General features: G+C 47.4%; 1 protein-coding gene across 4 annotated transcripts in view; it reads right to left on the bottom strand.

Moving 5' to 3' along the window:
* Positions 1–23,235, bottom strand: part of F12 (coagulation factor XII) — a 44,386-nt gene that overhangs the window by 11,304 nt on the left and 9,847 nt on the right. For all 4 annotated transcript variants that reach the window (XM_077326206.1, XM_077326208.1, XM_077326207.1 and 1 more), the window contains exons 3-7: positions 9,768–9,867; positions 8,992–9,062; positions 7,435–7,542; positions 5,426–5,560; positions 2,860–2,964 (exon numbers count right to left, since the gene is read on the bottom strand). In XM_077326206.1, coding sequence (XP_077182321.1) covers positions 2,860–2,964; positions 5,426–5,560; positions 7,435–7,542; positions 8,992–9,062; positions 9,768–9,867 — 519 coding nt within the window. The remainder of the gene's footprint in view (positions 1–2,859; positions 2,965–5,425; positions 5,561–7,434; positions 7,543–8,991; positions 9,063–9,767; positions 9,868–23,235) is intronic.

Raw genomic sequence — 23,235 nt, forward strand, 5'->3', positions numbered from 1 at the left:
TTATGTGATATGTTATATGTAACTTTTAATTGGGGTTTTTATGGGGATTTTATTGTGTTTTAACTATTTATGTTGTAAACCGCCCTGAGACCTATTGGGAGAAGGGCGGTCTAAAAATTAAATAATAATAATAATAATAATAATAATAATAATAATAATAATAATAATAATAATAATAATAATAATAATAATAATAATAATAATAATAATAATATATGCCAGGAATTGAGAGGGCTGGATGCCATGATCTTTGTTTTCTTGATGTTGAGTTTCAAGCCAACTTTTGCACTCTCCTTCTTCACTCGCATCAAAAGGCTCTTTAGTTCCTTTTCACTTTCTGCCATTAGAGTGGTATCATCTGCATATCTGAGGTTGTTGATATTTCTCCCTGCAATCTTGATCCCAATTTGTGACTCTTCTAATCCCGCCTTTCTCATGATGTGCTCTGCATACAAGTTAAATAGTCAAGGCAACAGTATACAGCCTTGCCGAACTCCTTTCTCAATTTTGAACCAATCAGTGATTCCATGTTCAGTTCTCACTGTTGCTTCTTGACCTACATACAAATTTCTCAAGAGACAAATAAGTTGCTCTGGTATTCCCATCTCTTTAAGAACTTGCCACAATTTGTTCTGCTCCACACAATCAAAGCCTTTAGCATAATCAATGAAGCAGAAGTAGATGTTCTTCTGGAATTCCCTAGCTTTCTCCATGATCCAGCGTATGTTGGCAATTTGATCTCTAGTTCCTCTGCCTCTTCAAAAACCTGCCTGTACTTCTGGAAGTTCTCGGTCCACATATTGCTGGAGCCTAGCTTGTACAATTTTTAGCATAACTTTGCTAGAATGAGAAATGAGCACAATGGTGCGGTAGTTTGCACATTCTTTGGCATTGCCCTTCTTTGGGATTGGAATGTAAACTGACCTTTTCCAATCCTGTGGCCATTGATGAGTTTCCCAAATTTGCTGGCATATTGAGTGTAGCACTTTTACTGCATCGTCTTTTAAGATTTTGAATAGTTCAACTGAAATGTTGAACTATTCAAAATCTTAAAAGATGATGCAGTAAAAGTGCCACACTCAATATGCCAGCAAATTTGGAAAACTCAACAAGTTGCCATTTAAAGCTATCTAAATCCTATGGCCATCAATATATCATCTGGCAGCAAATACTATGGGCCATTCCGCACAACAGGCAATGTTGTTAAATCTGAGCGATATTGAAAAGTGCTGCAATCAATAGCAGCAGGTCTCGGTAACGCACACAGCCATTTTTCTTGGAAAAAAGACTCTCCCACTAGCGCTGTTCTCGTAATGCACATGTTTCTGGTCTCGCCGAAATTGCAACCAAGGAGGCAATATTTTTCCGCGCTTCCTCCCGCCCCTGGCCGTCAATCAAACAGAATAGCCAATTAACTGTCGTGTTTGTGCTTCCCTTTAAAAACTGTTTTTTAAAAATCCGAAAACACCTGTAGCAACACATATTTGTTCATTCGATGTATCAGAAAGACCTTTTTTGCTGGTGTAGGAGCTGGCGCTTAATCGTTTACACGCTCTTCAAGTTAACCCTCCTCCCCCCTGGGGGCAATTTCTGGCCAAAATTACAGGCAGTGTTGAACAGGGGGCTGTATTATATTCGGAAACTTTATTAAGAATTGCTTGTGGAGGGATTTCAGCCAAACAAGCATCGGTTCTTTATTTATTTACGGTCATTTAGACCAAAATTTTATATGCACTACTATACAATAGCAGTTTTATATGCACTACTATACAAGCTTATTTGTTGCTTTTGCTGGTTTAAGGGGGGAAATGGCAATCACGGTGTGAGAGCTTAGGGAGGGACATGCTTGCTACCACTATATTGAGAACGCATATGTCTTTTTCGGATGTGTTGCAGATTGTTCTCAAGAGTCTAGCGGTTTTTTTTAGGGGGAACCCACTTTTGTGGATTCCACTTTTGTGGATTCCCCGAAAAGCACTACATCAAAGCGATTTTTGTGGGAGTGTTGTAGGAGTGTTGCAGATTGTGTACAACGTCATGCATAATGTTAAAAATTAGCGTTACACAATGGTAAGATTTCAGCAACATTAACACTGTGTGGAATCACCCTATATTTTAACCACTCTCTGTCTAAAGAAGTATTTCTTTTTGTCCTTTTTGAATCCACTGCCCATCAGCTTCACTGGATTTCCTGAAGTTTTAATATTTTGAGAGTGGGAGAAAAATGTCTCTTCGGCAACTCTCTCCACCCCCTGCATAATTTTATAAACCTCTATAACCTTTAGTTGTCTCAGCTAGGAAGAGATTGTGGCTCCATAGAAGAATGTTTCAGTTTTGTCTGTCTACAGCAGACAGTGAAATATCTTGTTCTGCATGAAACCCTGGAGTCACTGCCAGTCACAATATGCAGTTCTGAGCTGGATGGACCAATGGTCTGACTTAAGGGCCAAACTAGACAATATGCAGAGATGCCTGGCATTTAAAAAAACGCAACACTCTGCTATGTGGAGACTGGAATGAGGTCAGGATCGTGTATAATTTGAGTTACTTTACCCGATAACTTCCCCAATCTAGGCAACTGTTGCCTGTGTAGTGTTTCCAGGTGGTGGCTGGAGGTCTCCTGGGATTACCACTGATCTCCAGGCACCACAGGTCAGCTCACCTGAAGCAAATGGTCATTTTGGAAGGTGATCTCTATGGCATTATACCCCACTGAAATTCCTCTCTTCTTCGCCTAACTCCACTCTCCCCAGGCTCTACCCCCAAAATCTCTAGTTATTTCCCAACCCAGAGCTGGCAACCCAATACCTAAATGTCAATTATATATAAATATTTCTGTCCTCTGGGGGATAGCCTTACCAAAATCACATAGTGGCCCAGAAAAGCTTCCAGGACAGCCGCAAACCTGGCCATGCTTCAGCATTATGCAGAAGCCTCCATTCAAACAAGGGTTTGTTGTACATTCTGTGAATCAAAGAAAAAAAATATGAATCTACTACAGTGATCAAATTCAAGAACCATTTCAGCTGAGAATAAACCAAGCCAGATTTTCCCTAATAGCCAAGTATATCTTCCTCCTTTTTATGTCTCAACCCTGAGGGCCTTTCCTCACCCATTAAGTATAGTGAAATGCTTACCTTAGGTAGTCATTCTATTCCATCTGCTCCGTATGACGTTGCTAACATCCAGCATCCAGGCAGCAAACGGCTGGCCACATCCTCCATTTTAAAGAGCTAGTTGCGGAATCACATAAAGTGGATCCCCCAAACTAATAGCACTTCCCCCTCATGGACAACTAGCAAACAACATGCTAAAGAAATGTATGGAGGCAAAGAAACGCTATCACTGCCTCCAATGTCCCGCCGTGTTTTTTTTTAAGCCAACGGCCTGGAGCAACAAATAGGTGTACAAGTGTGTAGGCATACCCAAAAATAATTTTCCCCAAAGTTGTCATACAAAACATGCCTCTCTACAGTCCCCCCCCCCAAAAAAAATCAGGAACAAGATTAATTTTTAAATGATTCAAGACTCGTGATCCCATAATGGGTGGTGTTAGAAAAGCACTATTAGATGCATAGGTGTTTCGACAGAGAACTATTAGTTTAAAAAAAAATGGTGGGCACCGTAGGACCTTGCAAGGGAGAGAAGACAGGAGGCTACTTGGATATGTGTGTGTGTATGCAAGCAGACACACACATGGGGAAGTGGAGCTGGGCAACCAACCAGCTTCCCATTTTTTTTCCATATGGTGACTGGGGAGGGGGTTAGCAAGAGCAGGTGCATGGAGTGGCAATTTGCCACAAAGGGCCAAGGCCACTGGGGGAGAGGGGAGGGTTGATGCATGCACTGGGAGTCAAGTGGGCAGTCTTGTGCCTGACACTGAGAAGAAAAATATCCTGGCCTCAAAAACAAATGGAGGAGCAAAGAAGAGTTGGATTTTATACCCTGATTTTCACTGCCTGAAAGAGTCTCAAAGCGGCTTACAATCACCTTCCTTTTCCTCTTCCCGTAACAGATGCCCTGTGAAGTCAATAAGGCTGAGACAGCTCCGACAGGACTGCTTCATCATAACAGCACTATCAGGCCTGTGACAAGCCCAAGGTCACCCAGCTTAATTCATATGGAGGAGTGGGGAATCAAACCCAGCCTACCAGATTAGAAGCCGCTGTTCTTAACCACTACACCAAACTGGCTCACATAGAGAAAGGGTCATTGTTGTCACTACCACATGTCTGAACAGCCATGGAGCTGGGTGGCAGAGGACAGTAACCTCCCCCACACTTGTTCCCAGCCCATGAGGGAAAAGGAGTTGTGGCAGGACAAAAAACACATATTAGGCCTTCCCCTCAGATTTGCCACTTCTGTGGGAAAGGCAGGAGGGATAAGTACTGGGGGTGAGGGGATCTGAGAGAGCCAGGTTCAGACCCTCCTCATCCTGAGCCAGGACTCTTTTTTTAAACGATTCACCTGGAGCTGGTTGTGCAGCCTGGCCCCCCTCACGGGGTTGTTGGCGGTATGGATGGGGCAGGGGAGGGAGGAGTCCAGTGGTAGGACGGGGGAAGAGAAGAAACAAAGAATGAGAGATGGGTTGTAGCCATGCTCGGCTGCTGAGGCTCCGAGTGTTGGGATGTGTGTGAACTGTCTCCTAAAAGTGTTATATATACAAAAAGTAACTGATTTGCATGGATTTGTAGGATAACCCTCTTCAAAGAAATTCCTTGGGTGAAAAAATTATTTTTGCATATGATTTATTGGGGCTTTTGTAGGTTATCCAGTAAATCAATTGTTTGTATTTTGAATTTAAAAAATCATCATTTATTCGGTTTGCCTGTAAAGTTTATATCTATAAAGTTTATATCTAAGGTACTTGGTATTGCATTTTATGGCATATATGGCCCAGCCCAACAAAGTTACATGCATGTCAAATCCAACCCTTATAACAACTGAGTTTGATGCCTCTGCACTAGTAGATGGACATGTTTGCACTCCCTTTATGCTCTCTCTGCTTTCTGAATGGTGCAACAACCCTACCACTGAGATCATAGGGTCCAGGGCTGATGATTCCCTGGAAATCAGCTGGGCAAGTAGTTTTTCAGAGCTCTCTCAGCCTCACCTACCTCACAGCATGTCTATTATGGGGAGAGGAGGGGTGGGCGATTGTAAGCTACTTTGAGATTCCTTCAGGCAGTTAAAAGCAAAGTACAAAAAAACAACTTCTTGGTTGCCTGAAGGTTGGTTTAAGATACATAATAGGAATTCAGACAAGAGGAATGATCTCTGTCTGGGAAACAGCACATGGTTAATGCAATTCTCATCTAACCTCTCCTCCTCCCACTCCAGGCATTACTTTGTGTGTGGCCTAATCAACAAATCTATCCTGTATCTCCCCCCTCCCCCCACTGTTCCTGGTTCTTCCATATCTGACCCTTTCCATACACGGGCTTGCAAACAATCTTCTTCTTTCCAGCACAACGACATTCTTCTAGCCCAGCAGGTTGATACCGCAGCCAGGTCTCCTTTTCTCCAATGTGCAAGTGCCCCAGAGACTCAAAGCAGCTTTCTGCAAAGCAAGATTACAGAGACTATTTCCGCACAAGTGCAAACCTGCATATTGACATTCTTAATTAATTGAAGTTTGTAAAGCTTTCTGCACAAATTTTTGCCTCCCCAGTAGAAGATCTGGAATTAGTGCCCCATTATCCTTCATTTTCCTAATCCACTTTTTCAGTGATCTTTTCCACCTGAATTTGCTGTTTTCCAATTTCCTACCGTTCCTTTGTGTTGTCAGTTTCACTCCTAGCTGACCCTCGCCCTCCAGGATGTCCCCTGAGGCTATCAGGGCCTGAGCAATCCACTAATTCTTTTCAAGCATATTGTTGATTGCATTATGACATTTTTTTTCAATTATAGTTTAGCAACATTATAATATTGGGACAAAACAGGAAGTGAGGTTTCATGTAGCCTTCTCCATTAAATTACCTGTCCATGAAGTTCCTTTCCTTTCATCTTTTGGAGGTGTATAGGTTTTGATGCTATATGCTTGTGTTGTTTCTTCATTCCCCCCCCCCCCCGCCACACACTTCTCTTCCCTTATAGCTCCCAGTGTAGTTTCTTTTTTACAGTGTTATGATGTTATAACATTATTGTTTATGCAAAAAGAAAAAAAGAAGGTCCCATTTCTGACAAAGTACATAATGACACATTTAACATGCTTCATAATTATTGAATAACAGTTATTAATTGGTGTATCCAGTTTGTCTATCACCAGCCATTTTCTTAGACGGTGACTAAGGAGGAGCAGGAGAAATGGTAGTAACCGTGCTGTTCACCATGATACAGATTTATTTTACAGTGTTATGATGTTATAACATTATAATACACAAAAAAGGGGAGGACATTGCTGATGAAGTACATGATAAAATGGCTGCACAATTCTAACCCAAAGGTAGTATGGAATGTATGGGGAGTGTTGGATCTGAATTCAAGGAGGAAAAACACCAAACAAATGCACCAAAACTCCAAATAAATGCTCTTTTGCAGAAGGGTGCTGCAAAGTTGGGTATCGGACAGACCAAAAAGCAACTATTGCAGCTTCTCATCTTTAAACCGCTCGAGGAGCGGTATCATATTTGGTTAAGGCTGTTGGGGGCGGAGAGTGGGCAGGGTCCTCACCCAGATAGACCATGGCAACCTGGGAGTTCTAGCCAGTTGGGAGGCACGAAGCACTTCCCACCCCGCCCCACAGGGAGCATTGTGAGGCGCCACCATTACTTTGCTCTTGGCCGCTGTAGCCGCGGCTCCTGCTCCCAGGCCCTTCCTCACCGGGACCCCGACAACAGGAACTCCGGTGAGGAGGGGAGGGCACTGGCCATGTCTTTCCTGTGGCCCGCCAAGCACACCTGCCACCTGAAAAGGTGGCGGCTATGCTTGGTGGGGTGTGGGGAAGCCATGCCCCCCCATGAGTGTGCGGCTTCCCCGCACCCCGCCAAGCACATCTGGGGTGCGGGGAAGCTGCACACTCGCCGGGGGGGGGGCTTTCAAAGCCCAGTCTTATGAATGGGCTTTGAAGCTAGTTTATAATAGTCCCTTTGCTTGCACTTTAGCTTACAAATCCTAAGGTTCCTTGGAATGGCCAATACTACCTCATAGTCATTAAAAGCTTGATTTGGTCAGCTTGGCCTCTGTAGAATAAGATGAGAGTGTCAAACTTAAAGATGGGGATATGAAGTCCAACAGAACACTTTGCACTAGCCTAGAGGAACAACTCTAAGCCATTCAGTTTGGTGGACTGAGGTCTTTGCCCCATGGAGAAGGATGATGGTATTAAATTTACCCTTTTGTTATTGGTATTGTTCAAAATTCATTTTGCTAAATTATTAAACATCATTAATAAGCTTTCAAGGAGCCATAATTCCAGGATTCAGTTTCTATTACCTTTTCCACAGTGTCTCCCATAGAAACCAGGATTACAGACACAATGAAACCCAGTGCGCCGAGCTTCACAGACAGCACCATTTTGGCATGGGTTAGGCTCACAGTGTCCTGAAAAAAGAGGGTAAGAGTCAGTCATGCAGACAGGCAAGAAGTCTCAGGATTCTGGCTGTGTGAAAACTCCAGTAAGAACTGAGAACCACATTCCATTGGCCATGGATGACAGTACTGCTGGTGACCACATGAATGTGCAAAAAAGATGTGGTACTTGTGGTACTTGTTTTAAGTACATTAAAACTGATCTGCTGGATCAGACCAGTTGTCCATCTAGTCCAGCATCTTGTTTCATACTGTGGTCAACCAGCTGCTTTGGGAGACCACCAAACGTGACATGGTGACCAAGGCCTTCCCATGACATTGCCTCCTAGCACTGGTAGTCAGAAATTTACTACCTCTGAATGATTATCTTAGTGATCAAATGAGTTTCATTGCAACCAGACCAAGTATGAGAGTGCACAGATACCTTTACTCTGCTGCTGGAACTGAGGGCCTTTCCGCATGCCATTAATGTAGCGTCATACATACCTCATAAAGACACTATACTGTTGGTGTTTCGCACGACATTGCCAACCTCCCGTGTCCAGCCAGCAAACCTAAAGCTACATCCGCCATTTTAAAGCGCTAGTTGGGGAATCACACAAAGTGGATTCCCCAACCTAAAAAGCACAAGCTTACAGGAGGACAAGCAGCAGGCCACACGCTAAGGAAATGTATGGAGGTGAAGTAGAGCTATCTCTGCCTCCAATGTCCCACCCTCGCACCTGCCTCCCTCTCCCTTCTCCTAGGGACATTTTTGTCTTCTTTTTTTGAAGCAAACTACCTGGTGCAACAAATAGGTGTATAATCGTGCAGGTAAAGACAAAAAGAATTTTTTCCCAAAATTGTCACACAAAGCACGCCTCTCTAAAATCATCCGCTCCCAAATCAGGAATGATATTAATTTTTTAAAGATTCCAGATTCAGGATTCTATAAGGGGTGCCATTATAAAAAGCACTATACATCTATGATTAGCTGCATAGGTATTTCAATGGAGAAATATTAATTTAAAAAATTAGTGGCCACCATGGGCCCTTTAAAACATTGAGAAAGGGGATTGGCTGCATGATTGACAGGTGGAAGAGAGTCGCGTGTAAAAAGCATTGCTCTCTTCTTCCATTTCAAGAAGCGCTTGCAGAATGTAAGAAGGGTGAAAAGGAAGGAGATGAAAGCAAGACAGCAAGAAGGTGAGGAGCGGCCAGAGGCACAATAATATTTCGTACAACACAATTTTGCTGTTATAACTTTTTTTTTCAATGTACGGAAATGTCCTGAGTAATAGCCCCATTAAAGCATAGATTCTGCTGAATAAGATTCTTGTTCTGGACCAAACATATAAAGATGATAGGATGAAGTGGAGGTTTAGAGGTCAAAAACTCTACAGGAAAGGATTTTGAGTATATGAGATATACTTCCCTTATGCCAACTGCAGGTAGATTGGCTTCTTCCCAACACTGACTCACCTCTTGGCCTGATTTCTTTTTCACAGTACCTCCATTGTTGGTCTCGGTCATAGTTCTCTGTGGTAGCACACCTGATAGTGAAGAATCTGAGAGTCAGTTAACTGGAAACAGTTAAATTGGAAAGTTGGAAGTGATGACTTCCCCATACACCTCTCCTCACAACAGACACCCTGTGAGGTGGGTGAGGCTGAGAGAGCCCTGATATCACTGCTTGGTCAGAACAGTTTTATCAGTGCCGTGGCGAGCCCAAGGTCACCCAGCTGGCTGCATGTGAGGGAGTGCAAAATCGAACTTGGCTTGCCAGATTAGAAGTCCACACTCCTAATCATTACACCAAGCATACTAGATCAGTGGTCCCCAACCTTTTTGGGCCAAGGGCCAGGGGGGAGAGGGAGGCATGGGCATTGGCATACTGATGGGCAGCAGTTCCACACCTGCGCATTTGCGCCCACTGGCACCCGTACCTCTCTCTCCCCTGCAGCGCGGCGCTTATTGTGCCGGGGCCCGAGAGCGATCGGCCACTGAAGCAGCCAATCGCTCCTGGTGCAGCGAGCGCTGTGCCGCAGGTGGGAGGGAGGTACGCCTGCTGGTGCGCTGGCACCCATGCCTCCCCCCCCTACAGCAGCCCAATATTGAGGCTCCTTGGCCAGGTACCGGTCCACTGTATGAACCAAGACTGTATAAACCAACGGTATAAGTCAGTATAAGGCAGCTTCATAGATTGATATGCTCCACACAACAGTCCCCTGTCTCCATCCTATCCAACAGATACTTACCAGGGCTCAGGATCACCAAATCTGCCTGGGAGGCAGGAGTAGTGCATTTCACGATGGTAACGAAAAGGGAAATGGCACAGCTCCTCACTGGAAACCATCCCTGCAAGGCAAAAATGAATTAATAGCTTAGAGTGAGGGTTATATATACTGTGTCAAAAAGGAATAGAAAAGACAACATATCCTCCTGTTTTTGCTCAGCTCCATGTAACCTGGAAATGAGAGAAAAACTTTTTGAAATAATAAGGGCCATTCCGCATGACTTAAATGTAGCAGAAGGCTTTCATATTGTAAACGCTACTAATTTGCAGATCCGCAAGACGTCACACACAATCTGCAACACTCCTGCCACAGTTCCGCGAAAAGCGATTCATTGTAGCACTTTTAAGGAAATCAGGAAAAGTGAATTCACCCTCCGAAAAGCGCTACACCCTTGCGAACAATCTGCAACACTAGCAATAAAGACATGTGCGTTCTCATTGTTGCAGTTCCAACAAAGTCCCTCCCCCTGGCTCTCTCCTCCGAACTTCTGGTGAACTGTTCGCCATTTTTTTCTTTGTGGGCACTGATACCAATGAATGAGAAAGCGCCTGGCTTTCCAGCACGATCCCGTTCAACAATTGTATCTGAAAAGCACAATTGTATCCAAAAAGCACAATAGCACACACCGTCATGGTCCCAAAATATGCCCACAACTTAGAACCCCGTCCACCATCGGCCAGACCTTCGTCTTGCAGAGTCATCATTCACGAATTAAAAAAAAATTATTTTGTTGCGTATAAACGAATTATCGCTGACCGCAGTTTATAAACTTGTTCTGCCTTATGATTTGCTTGGGGGGGAGGCGAATATGATTAGGGAACAGTTGTGTACTGTGGTTGTGCTTGCTGTAGACCACCAGCATGCTATTGTGGAATGGCGGACATAGTGCTCTTCTCGTGTGTAAAGGAATCTGCGCATGCGGTAAGTCAACCATTTTGAGCGCCAAGCTGGCCACTAGGGACGGCTCCTGTTCCCGCGCAAGAAGTTTTGAACGTGACATGTGACCTCAGGTGTCCAATCTACGTCTCCCCGACTGCATCCCATCCAATCAGGAGGCGAGAATTCCTTCTTTCTTTGTGTGCGGGAGGGTATATGACCAGTGGCACACTGCACCTCGCACCTCCATTTTGCTGAGCCACTTGCGAATGCATTATGGACTCCGCTTCACAGTCCTCGTCCGTCCAGGGAACCGGCAGGGGACCCACATGGAGGGACACAGAGATCTGGGACCTGATGGCGATCTTTGCTGAGGAGAGAATTCAGGAAGCCTTTCGATCCTCGCATCGAAATCGGGAGGTTTTCAAACAGGTGGCCATCAGCATGCGAGCCCTCGGCCACCACAGGACCGGCCTGGAGTGCTGCTCCAAAACCAAAACCATGAGGGCAGAATACATGAGGGCCGTGGCCCACAATAAGAAATTAGGTAACACTCGTGTGACCTGCCCGCATTTCGATATCCAGCGGGAGATTTATGGCGAGGGGGACGGCGACGGGCGGCTGAATCGGGTCGGGAGAAGCCTGAAGGTTATCCAGAGGCCAGATGCTCCAGTGGAGGGACCAGCCGTCGAGGAAGACCGGGGAGAGGGCACCTCATTGGGGAGGACTGTTCGTCCTCCTCCCCAGAAACAGCCACGCAGGGCAGACCTGATAATGCTGGGCCAGCTGGCGATCATCCCTGGCGAGGACACCAACATTTTGGAGCAGACACCCCTTGCCTCAGGTAAGCAGTTGAAGCATTGTCAAAAGGTGTGATCTTTGTGAGCTGATGGTTAGGATTCGTTTTCACGTGTATTCGTTGCAATGCTTAATATACTAGGCCGTATCTAGACTGCTTTGTTTGTTATGATAGTCTTGATTTTAAAAGCTACTGTTGAAATAACCCCTGGGAGATGTACAGCATGTCTCACCTATAGGCCTGCTGCACTTCTTCTGGGTACTACTTTGAGAGTCTCCTGTGTAGTGTGAGTTGTGGGCTTGCTCCTTTTTCACTATTGTCTCCTGTTGTCCACAGAAACTCAGCTCCCAACCAATAAGCCATCTCCCTGTGAGTCCACAGCAGTTGGGGACCTGGATAGCGATTCAGAGGCATCAACAAATCTAGGTTAGTATTTCTGTGAAAACGGGGGGGGGGGGGGTCTGTGTAAACTGCTTTGTGCTTTGTTGTTTGTGCAGGAGGCTGTTTCTTTGCAAGGACAAAGAAGAAGGTACCTTTATGTTTCCGGTGGTCAGTTTGGAAGCTAACCATACTTCCCTTTGTTCCTAAAATCATTTCTCTTTATGTTTTTACAGATTTCATTTTGGGCACACAGGAGGAGCGCAGGGTGCAGAGACCCCACCATGACCCCACCACCACCACCGACTCCACCAACCCCCTCTCAGAGCACTGGCACTCAAACTAGGAGGAGGACAATTTGGGGGAAGAGGAAGGTGAGGCCCGTAGACAAATATTCCCCCTCTTAGGTTCAATTTTTGGTAATTTTGCATGTGTTCTCTGTTCTGTTTTGTTTGATAAATAAAGTTTAAAGTTTGACTCATGTCTCTGTGTGCCTTACTTTAGCATTAGGCAGGCCAAAAGCAGCCTTTCTGGTGAATGGGTTAAAACTGTTTTGTGTGGTTGGGGGTGAAAGGGGTGGGAGTTGAAGGAGTCACACTGGAGCCTGTTTTTCAAAAGTTTTACAAACATTTTATTTTTAAGAAATACAGAACAAACATTTTTAAACTCCCCCCCCCATGAAACAGGGAACCCCCCACCCCAGCCCCACCCAAAACCACACTTCTATTGCACACTAGTCCCCTCTCCAGCACCACCTTGTTCTGTGTCTCCCTCCTGCGTTTTCCCTTAAAGTTCTTCCCTTCATTTTTCCTCACAGCCACCTTTGCCTCTGAGGAAATTTTCTCTCCACCCTCCTTCAGCTCCCTAAGCTGGCGACCCAGCCTGGACATTGTCCCCCGAGCCTTCTTTTGCCAGCTCTCCTCCTCCTCCTCCTTCTCCTCCTCCTCCTTCACTCACTGTGTAGAGAGGAAGAACACACACATGTTAACACCACAGGCGTGTTTTAGACTTTAGGATCATTTGCAGGGAACTTTGCTGCAGTGCGTGGTAAAGCAGGGGGGGGTTAGGGGGGGCTGCTGAACCTACATGCATCCTCCTCCTTCTGCCTTAGTTCGGCCGTGAGCTGCCTCTGGGTGTCCAGCTCGACACATAGCTCTGCTACCGCTGCTTGCCCTGCAAATAGTTGGAAAACACATGATAAGCCATATACCTGCATGATGAACACATATTAGCGCCACAACCCACACCACAGCACTGGTTCACAACTCACACTCATTGCTCTGTCTCTCCACGAGACCCTCCAGTGCTGCCAGCCTCGCCCTCTGGCTCTCCACCACAGCCTCCATAGTTGCCAGCCTGCCCCTCAGTGTCTCTGCTGTAAAATACAAACAAAAGGATTACAAAGGTCTTCCTCATTCGGGCTTTATGGGGTGTACACACACAAGGGTTTCCCTTAAAGAAGCTCTGATAGAGGTGGATGGACCCTCCTCCTCCTCCTCCTCCTCTCTCCCCCCTTCCTGCTGGCTGGCTGGAGGCTGTGTCATCTTCACTGGTGACTGCGTTGCTGTGTTGAAGAAAGGAGGTCTTCATCACACAGACGCTAACTTGCACTCACTGGAAGACTACACTGCAATCAGAGCCTTAAGGTTGATGGCATCAGGCCTATGGTCAACTCTTCAAGCAGGGCATTAACAGGGAAACATGTTTTTAGTCATTTATGGTTTTACATTAGTGGCTGGTAATCTCTGTGGGAAAGAACAGCATCATACTGCTGTCTCCAAGTAGACAGAAGCATTTGGGGGAAGAGGTTTCTCATAGCCACCACAGTCAGGTCATGTTTACAGGTAAAAGTATAACCAGAAGGAAGACAGAACTCACCCATATGTCTCCGCATCTTGAGGGGGAGCTTCCCAGCCTTCTCCCAAATCCTCATCATGGTCTCGTGGAAGACTGTCCTCCCACTCGGCTGTGGACCCCCCCCCCCCCACTGCTCTATACTATTTTAAAAGTCAAGCTTTATCCGCTTGAACTTTGTCCGGACCTGCTCCCAGGTACGGACGTACCCCCCTCCCTCATCCTCGTGGCCAGCACCTGATATGCCCCCTTAGTGTGGCAGTGCATGCTGGCCATAAGGCGGCCAATGCTCTTAGACTGGAGCACCAGCTCCAAAAGTGCCTCAGCCTTGGCTCGCTGCCAAAACGACCCCTTTCTCGGCTTCGACATTTTTGAAATGACGGTTAGGCAACGAATATGCCTTGCTCCTACCAGCCTCCAAAAGTTCAAATGTATCAATGCTGTCCACCAATGGAATTATTCCCTGGGACATTAAAGAAAAGAAGTGCCTATGTCCTCCACTGGTATAGGTGTCGCCAACACTTCCTGGCTAGCCGCCTCCCCAACCCTTGCCTGTAGAGTGCTTCCATATTGTGTTTGTCAATTTCACTGGGGTGTAACTACAGTGAGGCAGTGAGGTCTGTAAAAGTGCTTTGGGACTAGAGACTCACCGGTTGTTAGACAGCAACTTTGTTAAACATCAAAAAGAAAGAAGCTGAAGACAAGGTTGACCAAAGAACATAAAACTTTATTGAAAACAGAGTACACATAAGCAAAAGATCCAAGTCAAAACCCTCTCCTATTTCTGTAAAGGTAACTGGCTATAGCATCCCGAACCTTGCACCCCTCCGCATAGATCCTTTTTTTTCTGGCTTGAGGAATGGGTGCCGCATCCTCAAGGAACACAGGTTCTGGTTCAGCCACGGGGAAGGGGATGTGATGTCCCTTGTCCTTGCAGATGTTGTGCAAGATGACACATGCGATGGTCAATGGTGTCACGTTGTCTATATGCACATGTAGTCTGGACATCAAGCAACGGAACCGAGCCATCAAACGGCCAAAGGCACGCTCCATGACATTCCTTGCGCCTGAGGTTGTAGTAGCTCTGCACATTTGTCCTTGGCCGCTTATAGGGAGTCATGAGCCAGCGTCGTATGGGATAGGCTCCATCTCCAAGCACCAAGGCCGGAACACACACTCCCTCTATGGTGGCAGTGGGGTTGCCAGGGACAAAGACCCCTTCGTCCATGGTTGCCTTGAGGTTCGATTCATGGAACACAAGGGCATCATGCCTCCTCCCACTCCACCCCACCTCGGCATCTATAAACCATCCGGAGAAGTCCACGGTTCCTTGAAGGAGAACAGAACAAAAGTCCTTCCTGTTCCCGTACTCCTTTACGCTTCCCTCAGATGCTCAGATCGGGATGTGGGTGCCATCCACCGCGGCGAAACAATGTGGGAACCCCAAACAGCCGAACCTGTCCATACTCTAAGGAAAGAAAAAGAAAAGAATAGACATCAGGGATCAAAGTTAACATGGGGTGCATCAAGTATTCGTTGCTCACCTGTCAAAAAAAAAAATTAAAGGGCAAAGGGGATAAAAGGACACCCACCGCTCCAAACTGGTCTCCGAGGCACACCACTTTGCTGTACAAATCTGCCTCCATGGCGAAGCAGAAGTCCAGCAGGATCTCGCCGACCGTGGAGACTACTAATCCAAATCGCTGGGCAACTGTCCGGAAGTACTGTGGGGTTGCCAAGTACCACAAGGCGGCTGCCACACTTTTCCCCACAGGAATAGGGCACCGCATGCCAGTTACTTGCCTCTGCATGCGGCCACGGAGAGCTTCCATAATTTCAAAAAAAGTTCCCCTCGACATTCAGAAGTTTGAAATCCAGTGGTCATCATATCAGCGAGACATCACAAAATTTTCCCACCAGTCGGTGGATCTGTCGTCCACCCAGAACTGCCTGGGGAACCGGACCTCTGATAGAGCTTGCCAGCGTTTCCTAGCCACTACGCATGTCCTTAGAGATTTGCTGTGAATCACAGCCCTTCTAGTGATGGCCCTCCTCCTCCTTATGTCCACACGTTGTCTGTATTCCCAAAACGTTGACCTCATCCACGACACGGCGGCACGGACACGCTGGGCTATTGCTAGCATCTGAGCCAGCAACACAAGAATAATCTTCTCCATTGCTACGTTTAGCTGTGCGGTGGCCACGAGGCAAGGAGAACAAAGAGTGAGGCCGACCACGTTTTTGCCTAGGTTCATATAGGCAGGTAATCTGTGGGCGTGTACTGTGGGCGGGGTATATGTTTCCTTCATAAAACCTTTTTTCATAGAAACATTTGAAACCCTGTCCGTCTGCGCCAATGATTTCTTGATGATTTGTTGCTACATGTTTTTCGGAGTTAAAAAAAAAATAACCCCCCGATTGCGGCTTGTGGGGGGAGGTCAAAGGTGTCCCAGCTGTTTGATTGACGGCCATGGGAAGCCAGAAGTGCTAGAAAGGGATCTCCTTTGTGGCGAGCCGACCTAGACCTGAAACCTGTGGGTAACGAAAACACCACAAAGAGAGTGCTAAATTCCACAAAAAACGCAGTTGTGCGTAATGGCCAATTTTTGCTACTTTAAGTAGCGATTTCGGAAACGGCAAACAAATGGCCACTTTTAAGTTTGTGCGGAATGGGCCTAAGAGTTTCATGAAAGTATTCTGCAGGTGGTGATAGGTAGGCCTACAGCCTAAAATAAAATAAGTGATCGACAGTGCAGAGTTACAGCCTTCTAAGTCCATTGTAGTCAAAGAGTTTGGGAGTATGTAACTGTATTGAGGCCAGAGACCCCTAAATAGCTGGAGATATAACAGTAATGTAGAAGGGGAATCTGTTTTCTAATACTGTATCTGAGAAGTGGTTGGTTTTTCAGTTATCTGAAAAACTGAGGAGGGAAGGTCTAGTGATAGAGCACGTCCTCCATGTATGTTTTTGTGGCAGAACAGCCTTATTGACCCATAAATGATAAGGGGGGGGGTATCCCTAGACTTTCCTGCTGGCTCACAGCCCTGTCAGGAAGTTGGGGCAGAAAACTTTTCTTTTCCTCTCTCTTTTGCCTCTTTGGTAACATGTCACCACCTCTAGGTCTTGAAATTGCCCTCCCCTTTCCTTGGTGCATTCCAGGCAACCAACAGCAAATGGGAATCTTTACATTAACTTGCAGAGTAGTAAGGCTATGGTTAAGGAACTGTGTGCAAGCTCCTTAGTTAAACAATGTTATTACTAAAAGGCACAATTCTTGTGCCACTTCCACAGTGACTAAAAACGTCACAGCTGCACCCATAAAGCTCCACAGACTTTCCTTACTTTCACACCAAAATCTCCTGATTCCAGTCAGCCCTGACTGCACTCCTTGTTTGCCATGTATTTTGTGAATCCCGAGAAAATATTAATTCCCCCCTTCCCCTGGGAGGGAATTCACAGGGCCATTCCGCACCGGGATCCATGTAGCAAATTGTTTGCTGAACGAAAAATCGCCATTTTAAATAGTGGAATTCGTCGTTATGCATACCTGCCTTTGTAGTGGAATCCAGTTGCGTTTCTATCGTTTCCCATAGGGTTCCGGTCTCGGCAAAAATCGCTAGAAAGGAAGCACTATTGCTGAGCTGTGTCCCGCCCCTGGCCGTCAAGCAGCCAATGGGCGGCCGTTATCATGCTCCCAAACAGCCCCTTTCCCTTTAAGGAAGGTTTTAAAAAAAAAACACACACACACACCCATTGCAACGAATATGCGTTGATTCGTTGCAACGGAGAGACCCATCCAGCTAGCAGGTGATGTTTGAGCTGCCGTTTCATCGTTGCCACGCTCCCCCCGAGTGAAAAAAAAAATTCCCCCCCCCCTCACGGGTGCGATTTTCGGCCGAAAACAGTGTGAAAAAGTGAAAATAAACCAGCAAACGGGCCTCTGCGATGCTTGTGCTTGGTGACTTTAAACAGAGGGGCTGCAGCCAGGGAAGCCTCGCTGGGTAAACGAAGGCTCGCTGGTGCGTTGATCTCCGCTCGCTCGGAGAAGAGAGCCAGGGGGAGGGACTTTGCAGAAACCGCAACCATGGTAATGCACAGAACTTTCCCGCTAGTGTTGCAGATTGGTTGCAGGAGTGTAGCGCTTTCTGGAGGGTGAATCCACTTTTTGGGGCCATTTCGCACAGAGTTCAAAGTGGCTATTTGGTTGCCGTTTGTGAAATCGCTACTTTAACTAGCAAAAATTGCCCGTAACGCACAGCTGCGGTTTTTGCGGAATTTGGCACTTTCACTTCTCGTCAGTTTCGTTACCCACAGGCTTCCGGTCTCCGTCTTATCGCCACAAAGGAGGTCCCTTTTTAGCGCTTCTGGCCTCCCGTGGCCGGCAATCAAACTGCAGGGACACCTTTGACCTCCACCCAGAAGCCGAAATAGGTGGGGTTCCCCTTTTTTTAAAAAAAACCCCGAAAACCCCGTAGCAACGAATCATCGTTAAATCATTGGCGCCATTGGAACGGGTTTTCTATTGTTTTCTATGAACTAGAGGTTGATGCATTGATATGTTTGATTGGTGAATCCCCACCCACAGTACACGCCCACAGATTACCTGCTTATATGCACGTAGGCAGACACGTGGTCGGCCTCACTCTTGTGTTTGCATAGCCTCCTGGCCGCCGCACAGGTTAACGTTGCAATGGAGAGGATTATTTTTAAATTGTTGGGTCAGATGCTTGCGGTAGTCCAGCGTATCCATACCACCGTGTCGCATAGGAGGTCTGTTATCGAGGACTACCAACAACGTATGGCCAGAAGGATGACCACCAGTAGAAGACGTTCTCTAAGGGCAACCATGGCGGCTAAGAAACGCTGGCAAGCTCTGGCAGAGGTCCGGTTCCCCAGACAGTTCTGGGTGGACGAAAGATCCGCTGACTGGTGGGAAAATTTTGTGTGGTCTCGCTGGGATGATGACCACTGGATTGCCAACTTCAGAATGTCGAGGGGAACATTTTTTTAAATCGTGGAGGCTCTCCGTGGCCGCATGGAAAGGCAAGTAACTGGCATGCGGCGCCCTGTTCCAGTGGAAAAAAGGGTGGCAGCCGCCTTGTGGTACTTGGCCACCCTGCAGTACTTCCGGACAGTAGCCCAGCAATTCGGATTAGGAGTCACAACGGTTGGCGAGATCCTGCTGGAGTTCTGCCTCGCCATGGAGGCTGAATTGTACAGCAAAGTGGTGTGCCTCGGAGACCGGCTTGGAGCGGTGAGTGTCATTCTATCCCCTTTGCCCTTTAAATTTTTTTTCTTGTTTGACAGGTGAGCAACGAATACGCGATGCACCCCACGCTAACATGCCATGGTTTCTATTCTTTTCTTTCCCTTATTTCAGAGTATGGACGGGTTTTCCAGGCTTGGATTTCCGCATTGTTTTGCAGCCGTCGATGGAAGCCACATCCCTATCCGTGCACCCGAGGGAAGCATAAAGGAGTACGGGAACAGGAAGGACTTTTGTTCTGTTCTCCTGCAAGGAACTGTGGACTTCTCTGGACGGTTTATAGATGCCGAGGTGGGGTGGAGTGGGAGGAGGCATGATGCCCTTGTTTTCAGGGAATCGAACCTCAGGAAAACCATGGACGAAGGGGTCTTTGTTCCCGGAAACCCCACCGCCACCATTGAGGGCGTGCGTGTACCGGCGTTGGTGCTCGGGGATGGAGCCTACCCATTACGCCGCTGGCTCATGACTCCCTATAAGCGGCCAAGGACAAACGTGCAGAGCTACTACAACATCAGTCACTCCCGGGCAAGGAATGTCGTGGAGCGTGCCTTTGGCCGTTTGAAGTCTCGGTTCCGTTGCTTGATGTCACGACTCCATGTGCATATAGACAATGTGACTCCGTTGGTCATCGCATGTGTCATTTTGCACAACATCTGCGAGGACAAGGGACATAACATCCCCTTCCCTGTGGCTGAACCAGACCCTCTAGGCCTTGAGGATACAGCAGACATCCCTGAAGCCAGGAAAAAAAGGATCTATGCGGAGGGGTGCAAGGTTAGGGACGCTATAGCCAGTCACCTTTACAGAAATAGGAGACGTGTTTGATCGTGTTTTCTACTCCGGTGTTAAATAAAGTTTTATGTTCTTTGTTTAACCTTGTCTTGTGCGGTTTGTCTATTTAGCCAGCAAAAAAACGGGGATTCTCTAGTCCAAAAGCACTTTGACAGACCTAAATGCTAACTCCCCGCTGAAATTGACAAACACAATACGGAAGCGCTGAACAGGGAAAGTTTGGGGAGGCGGGTAGCCAGGAAGTATTGGCGACCCCTGTCAAACTGGAGGATCAAGCCACTTATGTTCCAAGGAATAATTTCATTGGTGGGCAGCTTTGATACATTTAAAATTGGGGGGGGGCGATGGGAGCAACGCATATTCGTTGCCTAACCGTCATTCCAAAGATGCCGAAGCCACGGAAGGGCTCCTTCTGGCAGCGCGCCAAGGCTGAGGCACTTTTGGAGCTGGTGCTCCAGTCAAAAAGCGTTGGCCGCCTTATGGCCAGCACCCACTGCCACACCAAGGGTGCTTACCAGGTGTTGGCATCTAGGATGGAGGAGAGGGGCTACATCCGGACCTGGGAGCAGGTCCGGACAAAATTCAAGAGGATAAAACTAGACTTCCTCAATAGTATAGAGCAGTGGGGGGGGGGGGGGTTCCACAGCCCAGTGGAAGAACTGTCTTCCACGATCACATGGTGAAGATCTGGGAGAAGGCTGGGAAGCCCCCCTTGGAGATGAGGCGACATATGGGTGAGTGCTGCCTTCGTTATGTTTAATCTTTTACCCTAAAGCATGCATTGAATGTTTAGATGCCTCTTTCCCCTACTGTTTCCATTATATTTGAGAAAGCATTAAGATGCTGTCAACTCCTGCTGACATCGCCAGCCAGTACAGTCAAACCACTTTGGCAATGCACTTTGGCTCTGATTGTGGTGTGGCCATCAGCTGTGTATTATCTTTGGTTTGCGTGCTTTGAGTTATGAATTCTTTTTTACTTCGCCCAGCCACACAATCTCCTGCAAAATTAGCAGAGGCCATTGAGGGTGAGGAAGAGGAGGAAGAGGAAGAGGGGCCTTCCACCTCAGCACAGGCTGCAGGTGAGAGCTATAATTCTTTAAGGGAGACCCATGTGTGTGTACCCCCTGGAAGCCATAAGGGAGCCTGCTGTGATGCTTTTATTAGAAGTGTGATTGAATTCCTTTTATTTGATTTCTATAGCAGAAACAATGGAGGCCAGGATGCGGAGCATGGAGGCCAGGCTGGCATCCTTGGAGGGGCTCGTAGAGCAACAGCGGAGGGACTGTGAGTACTGCACCTGTGCTTGGGTGTGGGTTGTGTCACTAATGCCTATATATATGGCTTACCATTTGTTTTTAACCCATTTGCAGGGCAGGCAGAAGTGGCTGACCTGAGAGGGGAGCTGGAGAGGCAGAGGCAGCAGAGGGAGGAGGAAGAACGTAGGTTATGTTCCCCACCGCCCAACTCTCCGCATACTGTGGCTAAGGTCACTAAAAACTGTATCCATGTAAACTCCAGATTAAAAAATATCTGTGGCACTAATGTGTACCTGTTTTTCCTCCCCACACAGTGAAGAAGAAGGAGGAGGAAGACCTCTTCAGGAGGAAAGTCAGGGGCACAGTGACCCGATTGGGCAAAAGACTGAGGGAGATGGCAGAGGGCGGAGGGAAAGGTGCTGGTGAGGGGAGTAGTGGAACTTGATTTGGGTTTTGTTGGTGAGGGGGTGGTGGTGGTGGTGGGGCTCCAAGTTACATTCCCAGCTGTTTTTCCCCTGTTAAAAGTTTTTTGAAAATAAAATGTTAGTAATACTGTTCTGAAAAAGACTCCAGTGTGACTCCTTACACTCGCACACCTTTCACCCCACACTCCTAAAACTCCTTGAACTGACACCCCTCCAACCTCCAACCCACACAACAGAACCAGAATAAACACAATCACTAGAGAGGCCGCTTTTGGCCTTCCTAATTCTAAAGTAGGGTACACAGAGACAGAGGCAAAAATATAAACTTTATTTTTCAAACAAAAACAAACACAGAAAAAATTAACAAGGAAAACTGGCCCAAACTAGGATGGGGAGAATTTGTCCGCAGGTTTTATTGTTCTCTTCCCAAGAACTGTCCTCCTTCTAGTTTGGGTGGCGGCATTCAGAGAGGGGGTTGGTGGAGTGGGTGGTGGAGGTGGTGGTGTTGGTGTTGGGGGGGGGGGACATTGACAGTGATTTGTGGCGGGTTGGCCATCTCCATGACCAGGACCGCCCTATCCATTAGTCTCCTTATTTGGCGCACCTCCTCCACACTTTCGCGTAGGGATTGATTCGAATCCCTTAGGATTGCCCTCAATTTTTTCTCCTCCTGGGCCTGGAGGGTGTGCATAGCTTGGTCGGCGGCTGCAGCACGCCGTGTCTCCTCCTGGCAGTGTTCCAGGAGGCTCTGGCCCACGTTGGTCAAGAGGGAGACGCGCCTCAGCCGGGTGCGTTCCCTCATAAGCCTCTCCTCTGCTGGGAGCGCACCTCTAGGTGGTGGGCTGGCAGGACCCGGGGGTGGTTCCTCCTCATCCGAAAGAACCTCTGTTGGTAAAAATGAGAAACAGAACCGTTAGTGCCATTGATACAACCAACACCGACCATGGTGCCCATGGTGGGGTTTTTGTTTGCCTATTTTCACAGCAAAACTCTCAACAATGCCAAGGGAGCACATGGTTAGTGTTTGTTTGCCCATGGTGGGCTTTTTTGTTTGCCTATTTTCACAGCAAGACTCTCAACAATGCAAAAGGAGCACAAGGTTAGTGTTTGTTTGCGTATTTTCACAGCAAGACTCTCAACAATGCCTAGGGGGCACATGGTTAGTGGTTTGTGACATTGTCCTGCAGTTTTAATTATACAATTAAAAGTGCTTACCGGAGGCAAGGGGCGTCTGCTGCGACATGTCGTTTGGCTCACCAGGAACGAGGGCAAGCAGGTCCAGTGTGATGAGGTCCGCACCGCGTTGCTGGACCTGGGGAGGAGGCTGGACGGTTGACGAGGTGCCCTCTCCGGGATCCTCTGCAGCGGGTGGTTCCTCCACAGGAGCAGCCGGCCTCCGGATGACCTTGAGGCTCCTCCCCACGCGCTTTGGCCGGCCGTCTCCGTCCCCCTCGCCGTACAGTGCCCGCTGGTGTTCGAAATACGGGCAGGCCACTTTAGCGTTGCCGGACCCCTTGTTGTGGTTCACGGCCCGCAAACACTAACCTTGTGCTCCCTTTGCATGTCACGTTCAAAACTCCTCGCGCGGGAACCGGAGCTGTCCCTAATGGCCAGCTTGGCGCTCTTATTGTTTGACTTCTCGCATGCGCAGATTCGTTTACATGCGAGAAGAGCAGTATGGACATGCAGCAGGAGCCATTTTACTGAAATGTCCGCCATTACACAAACGCATGCCGGTGTCCACCCAGAGCAAGTACCACAGTACTCGACAGTTCCCCAA

This window comes from Paroedura picta, chromosome 3 (assembly GCF_049243985.1).
Source record: "Paroedura picta isolate Pp20150507F chromosome 3, Ppicta_v3.0, whole genome shotgun sequence".
NCBI classification, from domain to species: domain Eukaryota; kingdom Metazoa; phylum Chordata; class Lepidosauria; order Squamata; family Gekkonidae; genus Paroedura; species Paroedura picta.